General features: G+C 34.8%; 1 protein-coding gene across 1 annotated transcript in view; it reads left to right on the top strand.

Annotated features, from left to right (window-relative positions):
• Window positions 1-20,000, top strand: part of LOC106884426 (uncharacterized) — a 52,793-nt gene that overhangs the window by 30,743 nt on the left and 2,050 nt on the right. The window contains exon 2 of the mRNA XM_089349430.1: window positions 19,749-20,000. This exon is cut by the window's right edge and continues 2,050 nt beyond it. Within this exon, the coding sequence (XP_089205556.1) occupies window positions 19,765-20,000 (236 nt within the window). The 5' untranslated portion in view covers window positions 19,749-19,764. The remainder of the gene's footprint in view (window positions 1-19,748) is intronic.

Here is a 20,000-nt window from a genome sequence, read left to right as displayed (position 1 = left end):
CTCTTCAAACTATGTTTGCAATATATGTATATGTATACATACATACATACATACATACATACATACATATATATAGTTTATTAAAAACAAAAAAAAAACAGGGGAAAAAGACACCAAAAAAAAACCACATCGTGAGGACATACACATGCAAAGTATTAATAAGACGCTCAGGGAAGGAAAAGAGTGGTTGTTTTACGTCTCAAGCTTAGTTCTTCACCGGAAACAAGAAACATAAGAAAGTCCAAAGAGAAAGGAAGAAGTGGGCCGGAGAAAGAGTCAACAGTCCAACACGCACACACTCGCACACACGTTTGTATGCATGCATGCATATATGTATGTATGTGAAGGCGCATGGCTCAGTGGTTAGAGCGTCGGGCTCACAATCATGAGGTTGTGAGTTCGATTCCCAGACCGGGCTGTGTATTGTGTTGTATTCTTGAGCAAGACACCTTATTTCACGTTACTCCAGTTCACTCAGCTTTAGAAATGAGCTGTGACATCACTATTGCCATGTTGTATCGGCATTTGCTTTACTCTGAGATAACATTAGTGGCATGGCGATGGGACGCTGGTATGCATGGGAGACTGCTGGTCTTTCATAAACGACCCTGCCCGGACTTGTGCTTTGGATGGGAACATTCTAAGTGCAATCCCATTGTCATTCATGATTGAAGAGGGTATTTAACTATTTAATCACAACGTAACAGCTGAATTGAACATTTTATAACTTTGTTATTATTTTCCCCTTCAACACTACGATTTACGCCTTATAACCATATCATTTTCCGTTTCATTTGTACTGGCGAATTTAGGAAAAATTAAGATATTTCCCTTAGGTAGATACTTTGTAATTAATATTTTTTCTGATAGGTAAGCGCAAAAGAACAAAATGTAATCTCTGAAAAAGAAAATATTAAAGCAATTCCATTTCCAACTGAAACCAAATCAATCATTTCACCTACAACGCACAAATCTTTCGTAAAGACATGTCCGCAAAACCTCTCATATCTACTCCTCTAAAAAAAAAAAAAAAACATTCATGCCTAATCGGTTAAAAACCAATATCAAGTAGATTGAGATGCTTGAATTCCGGTGAGTTTTCCATTTCCTTGCAAAGCAATTTGACCCTAAACCTAGTACATGATTATTTTTCTCTATTATCTTGCAACTTTAAGATTATCATTCCATTCGATAGTCGTTTTCCAGTATTTCTAACTTTTAAAGATGGTATAGTTTTCCGGTAGAGTACAGTGAGATATTGTTTATTAAATAGCTTCTTAATTTTAATAGACCGTTGAACAATCAACCACCCTGTACAATAAACGAACTTAGTTGTTTGATATTTCAGAATCTTGAGTATACACATGTGAATGATCGAATACCTTAACTCAAACCCAAGTTTTACCTAGGACTTAAAAGTTTTCATATCTTTCCAGGTTAAAAAATCACATTAAAATATTACAATCACTTGATTGGAAATATTTATCCAAAGAAAAATAATCGTTCTCTCAAAAATAAAAGAATATCTGTGATTAGATTGCAGAGTAGAAAACGCGGAAAATTAAGAGCATTTGGTTTGTTTTTATACTTTCTATGTACAAATCTTGCAAATGATAAACCTGTTCTCTTTATATTCATTAGGTCAGTAAAATATATGAACGAGTGGCAATTTTAAGGTGAATTCAATCGATTGCATTATAAACATTGGACATGGAACTAGTCGGCAAAATAATCCCTAGCATTGTAACTATGAAAGATAAAAATGAATAATTAAAACAAATCTTCCATGATAATCATCATATATAACAGAAGTAATCTAGGAAACAACGAAGAATATAGATAATTATATTTTACAATTAAGCTTTCATGTAATGTGAATGATCTTTACAATAGAAAATGAGAACCGCTTCCTTCAATACCAGATTGTTCTTAAGAAGAAAATGTTTTATTTAATTTTATTATTCATCGGATGAAGCTATCAAAACATATCGGGAAGTGAATTAAATGAGGCTCGATTCTTTCGAGTAGAAAAATTGGAGAGTAGATTCAATTCATGTCTACGTTTGAAAAGAAGTAATGGATAATATAAATATAGGTTCTAGATTAACAGTTAACGAGTTCAGAATTCGTATATAATCTTTGGTTTAGAGATTAGGTTCAAATTATACTGTCAGAAATCGTGACAAGGAAATTAATAGGTAAGACAAATTGAGTTAATCTCTTGTAAATTACTGCTTGTTATATTCTTTATTTATTATTATTATTATTATCATTATCATTATTATTATTATTATTATTATTATTATTATTATTATTATTATTATTATTATTATTATTATTATTATTATTATCATTATCATCATCGTTATTATTATCATTATTATTATTATTATTATTATTATTATTATTATTATTATGAGAGTTTTATTCCTGTATTTTTTTTTTGGGGGGGGGGGAAGTTGCCGAGTGGCTTCCCGACACCTAAGGCATAGAATCTCACGGTAGACAGAGATAGGCCAATTAAATAAACACAGCAGAATCTTCATTTACAAAATTCAGCAAAGTTATATAGAAAAAATAATTCTTTACATGGAAGGTTATCGTTATCACATCGCCAGCGCTCTTCTCATTACATGTGACATTGTAGGTAAAACAATCTTTTGCACTTCTTCCAGGGATGGTAAACCACACATTTGGCTAAGATCTAATGCATTCTTTTAGCTACACAGTCATACATGCGCTGAAACCGTTTTTGTATTACGTTATTATACTCACACATGAGATGATTGATACTTCTAACTCCTTTCCTGTAGATTCTACCTACATTAAACTGAGTTTTCTCGATCCTTAACTCTATCAGATACTCCCTAATAGCTTGTACTTGAGCGGCTGTAATTAGCACTTCCGTCTCTCGTTTTAGGCTTCCGTCAGTCAATAAGAGCCAGAATTATTTATCTCTAACATTCTTGGTTTGTTGTATGAATTGACCATATAATTTCATTTCTTTGCATCCACCTACTCTCTTGTTCTTCCTTCATTTCCTGAATTCTCTTACTGTTTCAATATCATTTTAAAGTTCCAATAGTATTCTTTCTTTACTCTGCACAACATAATTTCCAACCCCAAATCTGCGCTACCAACAGTGTCTCCTGCGTTTAGTAATCTTCTGTCACATTCCTTTCTTGGAAATGGAGTCTGTCGATACTACTTTTAGGGGTGGAGCGCGTTGTCCAATGTGAGCAGTTTTCTAGTTCTTCTATCCAAGTTCTGTCGTTCGTCTTTTGTCCATTTCAGAAAGGGTGTAGAACATCTTTATACTTTCATAGCCCTTATGTTTATGACTTGAATCATATTCCCTCCGTTTAATTTTATTTCGAGCACTTTTCTTATACTCATCTTCTACTCTTTAGTGACTTTCTCTCTCATTTTTCCTTCCATTACCCTATTGTCTTGCAGCATCTCTAGGCATTTGTATCCCTTATTATTCTACATTGATCAAACGATGCTTTCTTGCGGTAATTATATGTCATCAGAGTTTATCTACATAATTTACACAGCACGCTTATTTAACCCAAACTGCACTCCAGTATTCTTAGTGAAATTTCTTTGCTATTTGAATCAGCGAATGTACATCTTACATTCTGTATATAGTTTGATGTTAGCCTTATAAAGTGAGTTATTTCTTCATCTTGATTTTGGTATTATTATTATTATTATTATTATTATTATTATTATTATTATTATTATTATTATTATTATTATTATTACTATATGTTTGACTTTTCCATTGTATTTCTACAAGTTGGCCCCAAGTCTTTCCCAGTAATCTCAAGAGACAACAAGCTAGAAGTTCATGTTGGTGTTATGCCTAGGTGTCATATATTCGGTTTTGCACATAGTATTATTCTAGAGAATGTTTAAGAAAGTTATGAGTTTGTTTTAAAACTTGAGATTACATAGACAGTAATTTACGTAGGATATGGGCAATTCCCATGAGCACTATCTTTTGAATTTCTGCCATTTTCGGGTTTCCTAGTTTGAGATTATCATCATCATCATCCTCATAATCATCATTATTATTATTATTATTATTATTATTATTATTATTATTATTATTATTATTATTATTATTATTATTATTATTATTGTTCAGTAGTTTTATTTTTATAACGTGCTTTCACTTCACTACCGAGCGCAGCTCTGTGCGCCTTGGGTATGCGCTGTGGTTTGCTGTGGTGCTCTTATGTTTACTGTATTGAAAGTGTTTTGCGTAGAATGTGTGCAGTACCCAGTAGTGCAATTTTCTGTATGTTATATATATTTGTAAGTCCTGGTGTTTTTGTTATGTATTTGTCTGAATATTTTTTTATCATACCTAAGGCACCTACTATGATAGGAATTGTTTCTGTTTTTAGACTCCACATTCGAGTTATCTCTATTTCCAGGTCTTTGTATTTTGAAAGTTTTTCCATTTCTTTTAGAGAAACGTTGTCATCTGCTGGTATTGATACATCAATTAGAAAGCAATTTTTTCTTCATGATCTTTGACAACTATATCTGGTCTATTTGCCTTAATTTCTCTATCTGTGTGTATTGGCATATCCTAGAGTATGGTTGCTTTCTCGTTTTTTGTGACCTTTTCTGGCGTGTGTTTATACCATCATTTTTGTGTTGTTATTCCATAGTGTTGGCATAGCTTCCAGTGTATATAGGTCCCAGCTATTATTATTATTATTATTATTATTATTATTATTATTATTATTATTATTATTATTATTATTATTATTATTATTATTATTAAGACACTGAGCTGACGGAACCGCTAGCACGCCAAACAAAATGCTGAGTAGCATTTCGTCCATCTTTGCGAGGTCCCTTTGTTCTGTTGGTGAGGAAAACACTTTGTCCAGTCGACGCATCTCTCTCATATTCAAGATCTATCATATTAACTCCTTACCAACCACGAAGAAACTGATGTTAGTAAACAGAATTTGAACTCAGGAAACAGAGAGACAAAATAGATTCAGGCAGGTCTATTATCCGAAAAATGAAACATTTCGACAATCTACCACCTGAGATTACAACTATATTACAACAGCTCTGCAAATTTACCACCGTTCTATTGTTCCAAACTAATGTGTTTGAGTTTGTGTGTGTTTATCTATTCATGTGTGTATATACATATACAGGGGTTGGACAAAATAACGGAAACACCTTAAAATTTGAAACAAATTTATTTTAATATGGGGTAAGACCGCCTTCGGCAGTAATTACAGCTTGAATTCTAGAAGATGTGGACTCGACTCGTACAAAGTTTGAATTGTTTCCAAAGGAACATTTGTCCATTCTTCAGCTAAGACAGTCTCCAGTTCTTGCAGTTCTTGTATCGACTCTTTACTTGTTTTTCTAAAATGCACAATAAATGTTCAATAATACTGAGATCTGGGGACAGTGGGGGCCAGATATGATGTTCAACTTCACTAGAGTGTTTCTTGTGCCATTCAGTAACAACTTTAGCTGTGTGAATTGGTGCATTATCATCCTGAAAAATTGCGTTTCCTTCCGGAAACAGTTCAGCAACCATAGGATGAATTTGATCAGATAAAATGTTTAAATAATCTTGCCTATTAATTATGCTATGAAGAGAAACCAGTGGGCCGGCAGATTTCCAAGATGTAGCCTCCCAGATCATCACAGATCCTCCTCTATGTATAAGAGTTGGAAGAAGGCAGTCTGGGTCAAATGCTTATTTTGACTGTCTCCACACGTATACTCGGCTTGTAGTCGGAAATAAGGTAAAGGATGACTCGTCCGAGAAAATAACATTCTTCCACTGCTCTAGCGACCAATTCTGGAGGTTTTCACTCCACTCTAAAAGCTTTGCAACGTTTGTTTTTGAAAGTAGTAGTTTTCTGATTGCAGCCCTCCCGTGAAATCCGGCTTTGTGCAGGTCCCGGCGAACAGTTTTTGTGGAAACTTGGTTCTCGAGGTGCAGTAATTTTGGGAGCTGTACTTTTGAAATCCTTTCTAAAAATTCGCGTTAGCGCGTGGCAGTCCCTATCTGAAAGTTATGGTTTTCTTCCGGAGTTTTGTTTCGACGAGGAAGTTTTTCCCTCTTTCTCAAAGACTGTCATTACTTTCGAGACAGTACTTGATACACCAAATATTTCGGCTATTTTCGTTACGCTAGCGCCTGCCATACGAGCACCAACCATTTTATCTCTTTGAAATTCCGATAGATCTGTCATTTTAATGAATTTTAATTACCTTTTTCTGATGATATTTGAAAACAAAAACAGCGATTTTAGCAAAACATTTTAAGCAACACTAATAATAAATCAAAAAACATAAAAATATACAAACATTTGACAGTTTTATGGATATTTCAAAATTATGATGCTTTGATACTAGGTGGTTCCATTATTTTGTCCAATCCCTGTATATATAAATATATTATCTATACAGAGAGAGAGAGAGAAACAGAGAGGAACTGGGAGAGAGAGAGATACATATAAGTGTGTATACATATGTATATATAGGTGTATATACATATATATGTACATAGGTATAAATATGTATGAATATATATATATATATATATATATATATATATATATATATATATATATATATATATATATATATATATATATATGCATACGTTACATAGAGAGCTAGATAGATAGATAGATAGATAGATAGATAGATAGATAGATAGATAGATAGATAGATAGATTTTATAGTGAGGCTAAATTGCATTGAAACAGGATGAACTTACAAACAATCAAGAATCTGACAACTCAGGAATTTTCACATCCCATTAAAATTGATACATGCCTATATACAGACGTACACATGTACAGAGAGAGAGAGAGAGAGAGAGAGAGAGAGAGAGAGAGAGAGAGAGAGAGAGAGAGTGGTAAGGAGATGTAGACAGACAGTAAGACATTGATAAAGAAATTGACCGACATACTCATATTCGAATAACGAGCAAGTGCGTATCAATGCAAAGCACATTTTACTCTAAACGCATACACGTGTGTACAGTGTACACTCACAGAACAAACACACGCACATACAGACACACTCACGCACGCACCTACACATCACGTTGTATTATATCAAAACAACACACCGCTTGAATGGTGAAACTAACTAAAATTATTTTCCACGCTTGAACTTCAATAACATTAACAATTCCATCTTTTATGATTATATTATATTCTTCCTTTTTTTTTTTGCTTTTTTTTTTTCAAAACACCCAAAACATTCTTTAGAACCAAAGAAATGGAAAGAAAATCATTATTATAGCACTTTCTTGCATAAAAAGCTGTTCTTATATATATATGTACACATATATCGTCTATTATTTTTTTTTATCTGGTGTTTAATCCTCAGATCGATATCGTTGATCGAACGTAAGATAATGTTTACTTCCTGTAAATTACCGAATCACTAATGTGTAAAGAGTTACACAATTATATGAATGTCTTTTTCTCAACGGATCATTCTTAATTCTTTCTATGATAGAGTGCACAAATTTTGCATTACATGTAATAATAACTCTGCAAATATTTGTTCAACGTTTGTTTATCAAATGGATTTTGCAGAATATGGAATTTGGAGAGAAATCTCACTCTGCATATACACAAAACTAATGTATTTGGAGGTACTTTAGAGGCAAATTTATTCCTGTGGTACTGCCTAGTATTACCATTAGATGGCGTTCCATTTTTATGCTCATACCTCTTGCAGTCATTGGACTCTGGCCAGAGCTTAGTTGATCAAACCGACCCCGGTGCTAACAGTTTTGTTATTTCTTCAAGCCTGGTATTTATTCTATTGTTGTCTAATACTGTACTATTAAATTACACAAACATACCATTATCGACTGTCAAGCGATGAGTTACAAATGTAAAGAGACACAACGCCCATGTGTGTGGATCTCAGCAATTGATATATATATATATATATATATATATATATATATATATATATATATATATATATATATATATATATATATATGTTGTTGTACTTGGGGATGGTCATATTGCCAGTTTATATATATATATATATATATATATATATATATATATCTTAACACATGTGCATACATGTATGTCTGCTAAGAATACAGATGTGTCCGGAGACAATGTTGAATATAGTATTTATTTACTTCAGTAGCATTATTTTATTCTCAAGCTCATTTTCGCTTTTCTCTTTGCAAGCAAGAGAGAGAGAGAGGGGGAGACAGAGAGACAGACGGACAGGCAAAAAGACAAGCTGACAGACAGACATTTAGAAAGTTGTCATTTTCGAAAGATGAAAGCATATTCATTGTCGTAAAAAATAGTGAAGGAGAATAGCTATCTTGTTCAATTGTTCGCGTACACCTAGTTCAATATCTTGGGTTGTTACAGGGAACTGATATTATGAAAGGTGGATAGGTACCTATCATTCTGAGCAGCCATCAGCCATGACAGATAACAGGAACTTTGAAATCAACGGGATTTAAAAGGATGCAATAGTAGGAAGGTGGATGAAGGTAGTTGTGAAGAGAGAGATGGAAGAAAGTAGTAACAGAGAAAGTGGAAGGTGAGAGGGACATTATGAAACCCAACTAACACCAATGAGTTCGGTTACCAGTTGGGTTATATTGATGTTAAAGAGGATTTCGGATAATTGCATGAATGTACATAAATGTTTATCTGTGTGTGTCTTTATTTATGTATAATTATATTATTACTCTAGATCTAACATATTGTTGTTTTGCTTTATTTTTTTTTCCCTGTCTTTAGTTAACTATGCTATCAGCAAATGATTATAGCTCTTTCCTTTTGTCAAATTTTAAACAACAAACACAATAGAAAGAAACAAAGAAGCAGGCAATTTTTAGTTTGTAATTGAAAAATTAAAAACACTGAATGAAATTTCAATTCAATCTGTCACAGAATTACTAGATTCACGAGATGAACTCATTACAGAGTAATTAAAGTGAGTACCGTCTTCGAAAAAACGAAGAGAACGAAGTAACTGACACGTTACTTCAAACATAAAACGGCCGCAAGTCTTTAAATTTTCGTTAAAACATCATAATTACTAATATTTCAGGAGAAATTAGTTTGTATAAACTATATATATATATATATATATATATAAACTTCACCTTGCTTTAGGCTGCTCTATAATGGAACATTTTACAAGGGTTGGAAGTCCTGCGTGAAGATCAAATTTAGATGTATGATTTGAAAAAAAGCAAAATATATCAATAAATAAATAAAATTAAAATAAGAAATATATTATGGAGATGATAGAAATATTCTCATAATTTTTTTATAGTTTTAATATATTCATCTCTGTCTGTTTGTCTGTCTCTCTTTCTCCTCTACCCGACTCTCTCTTCCTCTCTCTCTCTCTCTCTCTCTCTCTCTCTCTCCCCCTCTCTCTCGCTCGATCTTTCTCACGCACACATACAGATAGATGCTCTGGTTGTAATTTACTTAGGTCTTAAGGCCCGTATATGTACCACAAAACAACTGATTATTGATCACCACTTAAGAAGTCATTAGTTAATCTTTACTTTCATAGTCCAAGTGTGTATTTGTCTGCAAATTGAGCTAATCAAAAATAATTTACAATTCAAAACAACATTCACCTCCAAAGTGAACACATCCATCGACTTTGTAATGAAAGAACCTCCATGTAGTTAATGAACCTGCTAGAACTAACTGCCAAATCTACTTCAAATCACACTCAGTAAATCTTTTAAAAGAAGGTGAAAACACATTATCTGAAAAAAATGCTTGGATGGTCAACGCGAGATTGCTTTTGATCATAGGCCAGCTTAATCAGACCTGAGCAGTATGATAATAACAATAACAAATATTCCTCGGTAGGAAGACGGTTTAACAAGGAAGGCCCTTGTCAGTGCTAAACTGACTAGAGTCAGCGTTAAGGTTTTTAGTATGGTTCACTAGTTACAAGAGTGAAGTGTCTCTGTTTCTATCCTGTTTTAAAATCTCAATGTACCAGGCCATTGTGTACGTGTTTTGGCTAGAACGGCGTTTAAAGCTGAAGATGGGATACAATTGACTGAGCATTTGACCAGTAAGGTAGGACACCACTGATTCCGTCAGCTACAGCACTGTCACTTTTTTCTGAAGCAGATCTCAATCAAAAGTCACTGAAACATGCGGAATAATGTAGCCTTAAATATAGGCATAGGCGTGGCTGTGTGGTAAGAAGTTTGCTTCCTGAAAATATGGATCTGGGTACAGTCCCACTGCATTTTAATATAAGCTCGGGCCGACCAAAGCCTTATGAGTAGACTTGTGGCACGGACTCTGAAAGAAGCCCGTCATATATATATATATATATATATATATATATATATATATATATATATATATATATATATATGGGAGAATGTACGAAAAAACAACAACAGACGAGGACAGGTGGTGTAAATAACAAAAGGATGTATTGTGTGTGTGTATATATGTATACATGTTTGTGTTTGCATGTGCTTGTGTGTCTTTGTGTCTGTGTTTGTCCCCCATCAACGCTTGGCAACTAGTGTTAGAGTGTTTACGTCTCCGTAACTTAGTGATTCGGCAAAAGTGACCGATAGCATATATATCAGGCTTTAAATAATTAATGGCGTCGATTCATTCGGCTAAAACGTCTTTCAGGTGGTGCCCCAGTTAACCATTACTAAACGATTTCCTTAGAAGCCTCTCTGTCAGTCTTTTATTAAATTATTCTGCATTTGAGAAATTTATTTTACATTTCTCACGTTTCCTGCTTGACCTTATTCAATTTGATGTAAACTTCTAATAGCTCTGGGCAGCTGTAATGTAGTTGGTCGATCAATCTCAAATCAAACCCTACAATTCTAAATAAAAACGAATATATAGGACAATGTGGTCCTTGATATCTTAAAATAAGTTGGTTACTGCTCGAATGCCTTTGGTCAAATATGAAAACTGTCTTGCATTTAAACCACAACTACATCAACATGAATATTCCATCTTTAATTCTCATATGATAAATCTAATGCAGTCTTCCAAATGAGTGATAGCGTTTTAATTACAGTTCTTCAAGATGTAGTCTGTTGAGGTAGGACTGGGTGTCTTATTGCTTTCATTTATAAAGTCTATTCACTTCACTAATGTTGATAACGCCGTTGAGAAAACAGAAATACACCGTAAGAGTTTTTTTTTCTACCTTGTTTGTCGAATGAATGAAGTCAAGATTTAAAACGAATTTAGTGAGAAAAATCGTCCTTACTGTATTGCTTTAAGTATAAGAGGTATATGGAACTGAATAAGTGGAGGCGCAATGGCCCAGTGGTTAGGGAAGCGGACTCGCGGTCATAGGATCGCGGTTTCGATTCCCAGACCAGGCGTTGTGAGTGTTTATTGAGCGTAAACACCTAAAGCTCCACGAGGTTCCGGCAGGGGATGGTGGCGAACCCTGCTGTACTCTTTCACCAGAACTTTCTCTCACTCTTACTTCCTGTTTCTGTTGTGCCTGTAGTTCAAAAGGGTCAGCCGTGTCACGCTGAATATCCCCGAGAAATACGTTAAAGGTACACGTGTCCGTGAAGTGCTCAGCCACTTGCACGTTTATTTCACGAGCAGGCTGTTCAGTTGATCGGATCAACTGGAACCCTCGTAAGCGACGGAGTGCCAACAACAACAGGAACTGAATATTTTACTGATAACTGTTAATCCCTTTAGGATCCAAAACTTAAGTATTGATAAAACTACTGAAATCACTTGATCCAAAACTACGCAGTCTCTTGAAAAAAACTTCACCTCTCAACAGGTTAAGAGCAATCGATATTTTCAAGTAATTTTGATGATGGATGTAATAAGTGCTGTATTGACAAATTTTATATTGTTTCTTATTGCCTTCATTCGTTATTTAGCTCATTTGTGAAATTTCAAATCACCTTTATTACTCCTTCAGTATCTTATTGTAAAGAAAGTGGAGACTGCAGTTTAACAATGACTTGTAAAATTCTTGTTTATTTAGCCTGATAAATAATTACTATGAAATAATTACTAGGCTGTACTTCATTAGGCAATAATTAGTGATGTAAAAACATGACTTAACTTCGACCCCAAACCTAACTAGGTTTTCTGTACAAATGTATGGCCTTGTTTCATAATCGAAACATTATATAATAAGATATTCTTGTCATTTAACTCCAGGTCCCTCAATCTAATACAGAAGACAGACCTATCATGAAATGCAATATTTTTCCAAGTGTAGTCTATAAAGGACTTATTTTCTGATGTGTCCCATTTTATGACGTTGCATTACAACCTTGGGAAATGTGTGCTGTCATTTCTAGCAAGCAGGGTGACCTCGCATAGAATATCCCATTAAATAGTGGCTGCTGGTGTTCTCATTGTTTTTCTATATTTATAATATCGAATGGCTATGTTTGTTGTTGTTGATGATGACGATATAATTCTTGTTATGGCTATTGCTGAGGTTGACTTTGTTATTTCTGTCAAATGTACTATTGTTATAGATAATAATGATGATAATAAAGAGGAGCATGAGATTTCCAATTGACTTTTGAATGCAAGCCATTCTTAGATCCACCCTATACGGCAAATATTAAATATATAAGTGTGTGTGTGTGTGTGTGTGTGTGTGTGTGTGTGTATTATCTTTAACAAATCTTTGGTTTATATCCACGAAATAAACGCCATGACGTACACACACAAACATGCATACACATATATAGCCAACAGCCCACACATGACACTCACACAGACACACACACATGCATATTCCCAGACGCGGCTGTTTAGCAAAATGCTTGCACCCCAACCAGGGTTCAGTCCTACTGCGTGGTACCTTGGGCAAGTATCTTCTATTATAACCCCAGTCGACCAAAATTTTGTGAGTGGATTTGCTAGAAAGAAACTGAAAGAAGCCCGAAAGAAGATTTACATGCATACATTCATATACATATGCATATATAATTGGATACAATCATATGTATATGTGTGTGTGTATGTGTGTGTATTTGAACATATATGTATATAAACAAATACATATATGTATGTATAAATAAATGCATATATATATATGTGTGTATGTATGCATGCATGTATGTATGCATGTATGTGTATGTATATATGTATGAATATATCTACCAGTCTATATATATATACGTATATATGTGTATGTACATATGTATATATATATATATATATATATATATATATATATATATATATATATATATATATATATATATGTATGTATGTATGCATGTATATATACATATATACATATATATATACATATATATATATATATACACACACACACAATAATGTATAAATATAGATTTTGGATATATATCATTGTATATCATTACTGCTTATATTTCGATATCAACGTATTAAGGGTTCTGTAAAAACATGTGTATGGTGCTAACATACATGTACGCATGTAGTTTATATTTATGAAACTATACATGAAATTTTTTAAAAATTGCCATATTTGTAATCTCCAACATCTAAAGCATAGGATTCCGAAAAGTTATTTTTAAGAAAATGCATTTTTCAAAGAGAGGTGCGAAACGGCATTAGCCCCTTATATTCATATATATATATATTTACACACACACACACACACACACACACACACACACACACACACACATATATATATATATATATATATATATATATATATATATATATATATATATATACATACATACATATATATATATATATATATATATATATATATATATATATATATATATATATATATACATATATATATATATATATATATATATACACACATATATTTAGAGATAGATATACTTCGATGTGTGTGCATCTAAATATGTATATATATACAAACACGAAGACGGCACACACACACATACACATACACATACGCACGCACGCACACACACACACGTATATATATATATATATATATATATATATATATATATATATATATATATAGAGAGAGAGAGAGAGAGAGAGAGAGAGAGAAATAGATAGGTAGGTAGATAGATAGATAGATAGATAGAAGAGACCTCCCACGCAGACACACTGTCATACACACGCATACATACACACATATACACTTGTAAGTCTTTAAATAGTGGTTCACATAGATTAACAGATACAGTGTGCCACTTACGTATCTCTTACTATCGTCTGCGTAACCATGCATATATTTCTGAAAATAAGAAATTCGTCTTAAAGCAAAGCGGAACTCTTTGTTTACCTACCACACCTCGCGCACAAGCCCGGAAGTCACGCATTGTAATACATGTGAGGATCAAAAATGAATTTACACTCAGACACATATAGACAAACACACACACAGTTATGCGCGCGCGCGCACACACACATACACACAGGCACACACAGACACGCATGCGCGCGCACACATACAGACATGTATGTATGAATGAGATAGATAATAATAGATAGGATATCATCAGCTGATAGATAACACTGCAATTTTTATTTACAATATCACACAAAACAAGATTAGCCACGACGGCCTTCTAGATAGCATATTGCAATACCAAAATAAACGTACTGATTCAACCAACCCCTAGAAATATACCAAGAAAGCTTACTGAGTATAAAAAAACCTACTTGGAGCTAGAATAATACATGCATACATACATACATACACACATACATACATACATACACGTACATACGTAATACAATATTAGGATTAAAACTTAATTTATCGACCCCGAAAGGATGAAAGGCAAAGTAGACCTCGGCGGAAATTGAACTCAGAACGTAGCGGCAGACGAAATACCGCTAAGTATTTCACCCGGCGTGCTAACATTTCTTTACTGCCCACAAGGGGCTACACACAGAGGGGACTAACAAGGAAAGACAAACGGATTAAGCCGATTATATCAACCCCAGTGCGTAATTGGTACTTATTTAATCTACCCAGAAAGGATGAAAGGCAATGTCGACCTCAGCGGAATTTGAACTCAGAACGTAACGGCAGACGAAATACCTATTTCGTTATTGCCCAAAAGGGGCTAAACATAGAGGGAACAAACAAGAACAGACGAACGGATTAAGTCGATTACATCGACCCCAGTGCGTAACTGGTACTTAATTTATCGACCCCGAAAGGATGAAAGGCAAAGTCGACCTCGGCGGCATTTGAACTCAGAACGTAACGGCAGACGAAATACCGCTAAGCATTTCGCCCGGCGTGCTAACGTTTTTGCCAGCTCACCGCCTTACTCAAAGCAAATATTATTATAAAAAAAGAAAAAAAAAGAGAAAGAGTAAATCATCTGCTTTAGCAATCACTGTATTTGCAAAGGTCAGATATCAGGGCACTTACAGAAGAACATTAACTAATATTAACACGAAATACTCAAAACATGCACCATACTATTTTACTCATAATTAGTAATTTAAAGCTTTCCGGTGTGTTAAATGGAATTCCATAAAAAGCCGAAAAAAAAAGAGGTTGAAAAATATCACGTGATACTATCCAATAAGCAGCCAACAGTTAATGGCATCGATTCTCAATAGACACTCAAACGATAGACTAAACATCGACCCTCTAGGCGATACTGCTTCTAGTCTAATAAAAAGCAATTACAGATTCTCGAAGTCAATGTATCAAATGTAGCATGGAAATGATAAGGGAGTTAAAATCATTTGAAGTTTTCGACTTTATAATCTCCTCTCTCACTCTCCCTCTTTAACTCACTCGCTCACCTCTCGTTCTTTTCCTTTTACACACCCACACAGACAGATACAATAACAATCAAACTTACACAGATGCAGATATATACATATGTGTGTATGTATGTATGTACACAGGCACGCACACACATACATACATACACACATACATACATACACACATACATACACACACACATATTCACATAAAAACATGCACAAACATTCTCACCTATAATTTGTTTATTTCACATTCTCCAGGTTTGCCTAAACGCCTACACATGTACAAACCATCTCACGAAATGCGTGATATTTGTCTATATATCTCTCTATCACTTTCCCCTCTTCGCTTCATAATATTCGTTTTATCTCGTGTTAAAATAATTTTTATTGAAGTATGACCACAGTATCTGATGGCGACACGCAATGTTTCGCGTCATTGAGAAAGAAAATATGAATATCATATTTAGCTAGCTAAGCAGATAGAGAAATGTATGCGAATATATATACCCGAACACATCCTGAAACAGAGAGAGAGAGAGAGAGAGAGAGAGAGCAGGAACTACAGTATCTCAGAGAACGAACGAATACATGTGTATGCCTCTTCTTATTTATTGAGGCAGCGTGCTGGCCGAATCGTCAACTCACTGGGCAAATTTCTTAGCGGTATTTCGCCCGTCTTTACCTTCAAGATTCAATTGTCCTCGAGGTCGACTTTACCTATGAGGTCAATAACATAAGTGCCAGCTAACTTTGGTAGCTTTCGAACTGAGAACGTTAAGACGGGAGAAATACCGCTAATCATATTTTCCGCCATGGTAAAGATTCAGCCAGCATGCTGCCTTAATAGATTGTTGGCACTCCGTCGCTTACGACGTCGAGGGTTCCAGTTGATCCGATCAACGGAACTGCCTACTCGTGAAATTAACATGCAAGTGGCTGAGCACTCCACAGACACGTCTACCTTTAACGTAATTCTCGGGGATATTCAGCGTGACACAGTGTGACAAGGCTGACCCTTTGAATTACAGGCACAACAGAAACAGGAAGTAAGAGTGAGAGAAAGTTGTGGTGAAAGAGTACAGCAGGGTTCGCCACCATCCCCTGCCGGAGTCTCGTGGCGCTTTAGGTGTTTTCTCTCAATAAACACTCACAACGAACGGTCTGGGAATCGAAACCGCGATCCTATGACCGCGAGTCCGCTGCCCTAACCACTGGGCCATTGCGCCTCCACGCCTTAATAGGGGGCATATTGATAGATTGAATGGACTACAAGCAAGTGTGAATATATATATAGATTAATACACCAAGAGACATGCTGAAAAGAGCAAGAATGCATTAAGTATAGGAATATGAACTTGTGTTACATCTCAGACACTCACGTAGAATCACATACATATACGTATATGCGCGCGCGCACTCACACAAACACACACATATATGTATAGGTACAAACCAAAACATGATCTAAGATAATTGGTTTGCTTTAGATCAGTATCAGTGAAAACCTTCAGTGGATGGGGTTTCCATAAAACTTTTACATTACGGCAGCAAATTATAAAAATAAAACAAAAAATACAAGCACATTGATTCTTTTTTTCATTTTCCATCTTCCAAATCCACTCTCAAGGTTTTGGTCGGCCCAGGGCTAAAGTAGAAGACACTTACTCAAGGTGCCGCGCAATTCGATTGGACACAATACCTCAAGTTTCTGCAACAAGCTTCTTAACCACGTATATAACCACCCAAAACAAAATAATACTAACAAATTAACCACATAGCAATTTGTCCAAAAGATAAATCCAACGGAGAGAAACATTCAAAAGATGCCACCCAAAAGTAACGTCCCTTGATTCATTGTTTTATTCACGTGAATACACGAGAATCCCCGCGAACTAAACGAGGCAGTGTTTTCCACAATGGAAGGGAACACCTTTCCCCATGTGATAGGCTTGAAAATGTTTCCTACTTTGTTTTAACATGAAACCAATGATAGCCTTAATTCACAAATAAAGAAGTCATATCCACCAATGCGGTGTTGAGCAATCATTTTCATCGTTTGACACACGCGCACACACACACACACACACACACACACACACACACACACACACACACACACACACACACACACACACACTCACATATATACGTGCAACTCAGCGAAATGACTATGTAACTTGAACTTCCAGTAAATGAACACAAAGTTGAGTGTTGAGTCCTTCGATCCTAATTGATTTATGCTCTATATGCGCCTAGCATAGTAAGTCTCTTCAGAGTTAATTATTTAAAGTAACTATTTCAATCCTACTACAAGAGTGACAAATTGTAACAACCTTCCCATACACACCGATAGTATATTAGTTAAATATATTAACTACTGCTATATCCCAGTGCCGTTTGCCAGATAGGAACTTTATAAAAAGAGAAGTGTAAACTCTCCTTCGGGCAGAGAAATGTGTGTGTGTGTGTGTGTGTGTGTGTGTGTGTGTGTGTGTGTGTGTGTTTGTGTGTTTGTGTGTGTCTGTGTGTGTTTGTGTGTTTGTGTGTGTGTGTGTGTGTGTGTGTGTGTGTTTGTGTGTGTGTGAGTGTGTGTGTGTTTGTGGCGGATGGGAGTCTATGCGGAATACATGACTTTAAATCAAAAAATAAAGATACTGGTAGCTACTGATGTAAATATGAAACAAATATGAAGCTAATTGGTGAGTCTTTGCTGTTGTAAGTAGTCATCCGCCTCGAATTTAAATTCCATATTACATATATGTACATTAAAAATGGGGACGGGCCATAGAATTACAGCTAGAAGCGCGTTTAAAAAGTTTTAGTAAATGGAAGGGGACAATAGTTAAAAAGTTCCAAAAGTCCTGCTTCCTCTCAAATCTTGCCTTCATTAATATTGTACTTCGATATCTAACTACATGTTGATGGCAATCTGGTAAGTTTTTACTGATGTTATTGCTATGAATGCAATATACAAGCAAACCTCAAAACATGTGTATATAATCGTTTTATATTGTTTACAAATGTATTAAAGTTCTGTAATGAAAACTTTATTGTTTTATTCTTCCTTTTATTATATTTTATTTTCCAATATTCATAAGTCTTAAAATGCTGAAAACGGTTGTAAAATAATTCGAACCTCTTTAGTTTCCCACCCTAAATGAAAGTCAGTATGCTGTTTCCTAACTCCAACACTGTATTAACGTTGTTATTGCTGTTGGTAGTGGTGGTGCTGTTTTTATTTTGACACATTTATAGCTGGCCGAACCTCTGTGAAACCCCATAAATCCAGCTTTTTATATATCGCAAATTTCGTCTTCCCAGGAGTGTCTACGCCCGGCGTACTGAACTGTGAGGCCATAGAGTTATCTCTCGCCCTAACGGCGTCCCTACAGAGGTTGTCCCGTCTTCTTTACGAATTTACGGTTATTGAAGTGGTGACTTCTGCAATACATTTCTTTTCTTTTAGAGATGGTATAGTTTCACAGATATTTAGTTGTTATTGCAAAAAGACCGAGCAGATGCTTTGAAGCATCTTCATGGATCGAAGACGAATACTTTAATGGTGGAGCCAATCCTAATTGAAACGTTTGCATTATTGACTTACACTCAATATACCCCATAACTTTTTACTCTCTACCCCATGTCCGCATTATGCCAAATAAAGTAGGTTAAAGTAAAAATATATATATATTTCCATTATTTAACACTCTATGTCGGTTGAGCAGTAGCTATGACTGCTTACCGGAGTAAAAAGGCATTCCTCACTGTATAAATAAGATATTTTTATATTCAAAATACCACAAAAACATAATTTTACTATTCTTCTTAATTTTACTACACAACTACAAACAATATTCTTGTATCAATCAATTCAGTTAACTTTAGCCTTCGCCTAGGTATTTAAAAATTAGTGCTAATATGAAACTTGATGAGTATATTTCAAGCTATTTTGTTATATTTCCTTTAACTAAATATATTCTTTCTTTCTTTTCTTCTCTTTTCCAGAATCTTGTTAAAGAAAATGGCCGGTCTTTGGAGAATCGTTCTTTTAGCAACAATTACCTTGATGTGTGTGACATCACAATGGGTTATCTATGTCCAGGCTGAAGAAGCTTCTAGCAGTGACGAATTGGTGAACAGTGCGAATGAAGCCGACCCTGAAATGGATAGTGAAGATGATCTGAAACGAGCAAACACATTTCTTCGAATAGGTAAAGCAAACGGAATTTTACGTTTAGCTCGAAGCCCTAGTTCTTT

This window comes from Octopus bimaculoides, chromosome 3 (assembly GCF_046866305.1).
Source record: "Octopus bimaculoides isolate indiv1 chromosome 3, ASM4686630v1, whole genome shotgun sequence".
Classification (NCBI taxonomy): Eukaryota; Metazoa; Mollusca; class Cephalopoda; order Octopoda; family Octopodidae; genus Octopus; species Octopus bimaculoides.
The sequence above is the reverse complement of the archived record's forward strand: the minus strand, read 5'-3'. Positions and strand labels throughout refer to the sequence as shown.